Genomic DNA, 1501 nt, shown 5'->3' on the forward strand with positions numbered 1-1501 from the left:
TATATATATATATAAGAGTAAATGCATATGTACATATACAGTATATATATATATATGTGTGTGTGTGTGTGTGTGTGTGTGTATCCGTGTGCATATACATACATACATACATATCTATCTATCTGTCTATCATATACATATATATTATATATATATATATATTATATATTATATATGAGGGGTACATGTATGGAGAGAGAGAGAGAGATTTTAAGAAATGCCATAAGATGCAACATAAGATCAAACTAAAGATCTGCCTCTCTGTCTCTCTGTCTTAAACATATTATAATGATTATACCCATATTGCAGGGAAGCATTGTGGGTCATGATAATAATTATGATAAAGGTAATAAAGAACATGGTAAGGATATCAATAACAATAATCATTATCATATTGATAATAATAGTAATAATGATAATGATAACAATAATGATAATAGCATTAGTAAAATACAATAATGATTAAAAGAATAAGCATTATAATAATAATAAGAGTGATAATAACAAAATTAAGAATAATAACAAAAGTAATATTGATAATATCAAAAGTAATGATAGTCATAATGTTAGTTATAATACGATATGTGTATGTAAACATATATGAATGTATGTCTATAATTATGCAAATATTTGTATATATATAGATAGATAGATAGATATATGCGCGCGCGTGTGTGTGTGTATTATATATATAAGTATATATAGACATATATATATATACATATTTATAAATATATACACATACATATGTACGCACATACATATAGATATATAAATACATATATGTGTGTGTGTGTATATATATATGTATATATATATATGTGTGTATATATATGTATATATATAGGAATAGATAGAGAAATAGATATGTATACATATATACATGCATCGATACAAATATATATACAAAAATAAAGAGTGAGAGAAAGAGAGAGATAGAGGCATGGATGTATATGCCTATACACACAAGAGCTGACCTCAAGACAAGAGCTGACCTCAAAAGCCACTTTCACCAAGGCTGCAGTATGAAGCGTCCAACAGAAACACAGCGTGACTTAACATAGTGCTGTTCGTGTTGTGTCGATAGTATTATTGTTAATATTATTGTTGTTACTATTATGTTCATTATTATCTTTATTATTTTTATTATTGATAATATTATTTCAATCATTGTATATCATTATTATTGTTATCATTTTTATTATCATTATCATTATTGTTGGTAGTAGTTGTATCATTGTTATTATTATTTTCAATGTTATTATTGTTGTTATATACATATACATGTGTGTGTGTGTGTGTAAATTACTGCCATTATCATCATTATTAGTGTTATTGTTATTCAATTACTATGCTATTCATATTTTCATTACTAGTACATTTTCCCAATTGTTTTTTTTATCGTAATCATTATCTTTATCATAGTCATCCTTACTATTATTATTATTATTATTATTATTATTATTATTATTATTATTATTATTATCTTCATTATTATTAT

The 1501-nt window shown here is 24.1% G+C and overlaps 1 protein-coding gene across 1 annotated transcript in view; it reads left to right on the top strand.

Annotated features, from left to right (window-relative positions):
• Positions 1-1064, top strand: part of LOC125037901 (sushi, von Willebrand factor type A, EGF and pentraxin domain-containing protein 1-like) — a 7162-nt gene extending 6098 nt beyond the window's left edge. The window contains exon 8 of the mRNA XM_047631138.1: positions 1018-1064. Within this exon, the coding sequence (XP_047487094.1) occupies positions 1018-1064 (47 nt within the window). The remainder of the gene's footprint in view (positions 1-1017) is intronic.
• The last annotated feature ends 437 nt before the right edge of the window (positions 1065-1501 follow it).

The sequence above is a fragment of the Penaeus chinensis genome, chromosome 24 (genome assembly GCF_019202785.1).
Source record: "Penaeus chinensis breed Huanghai No. 1 chromosome 24, ASM1920278v2, whole genome shotgun sequence".
NCBI classification, from domain to species: domain Eukaryota; kingdom Metazoa; phylum Arthropoda; class Malacostraca; order Decapoda; family Penaeidae; genus Penaeus; species Penaeus chinensis.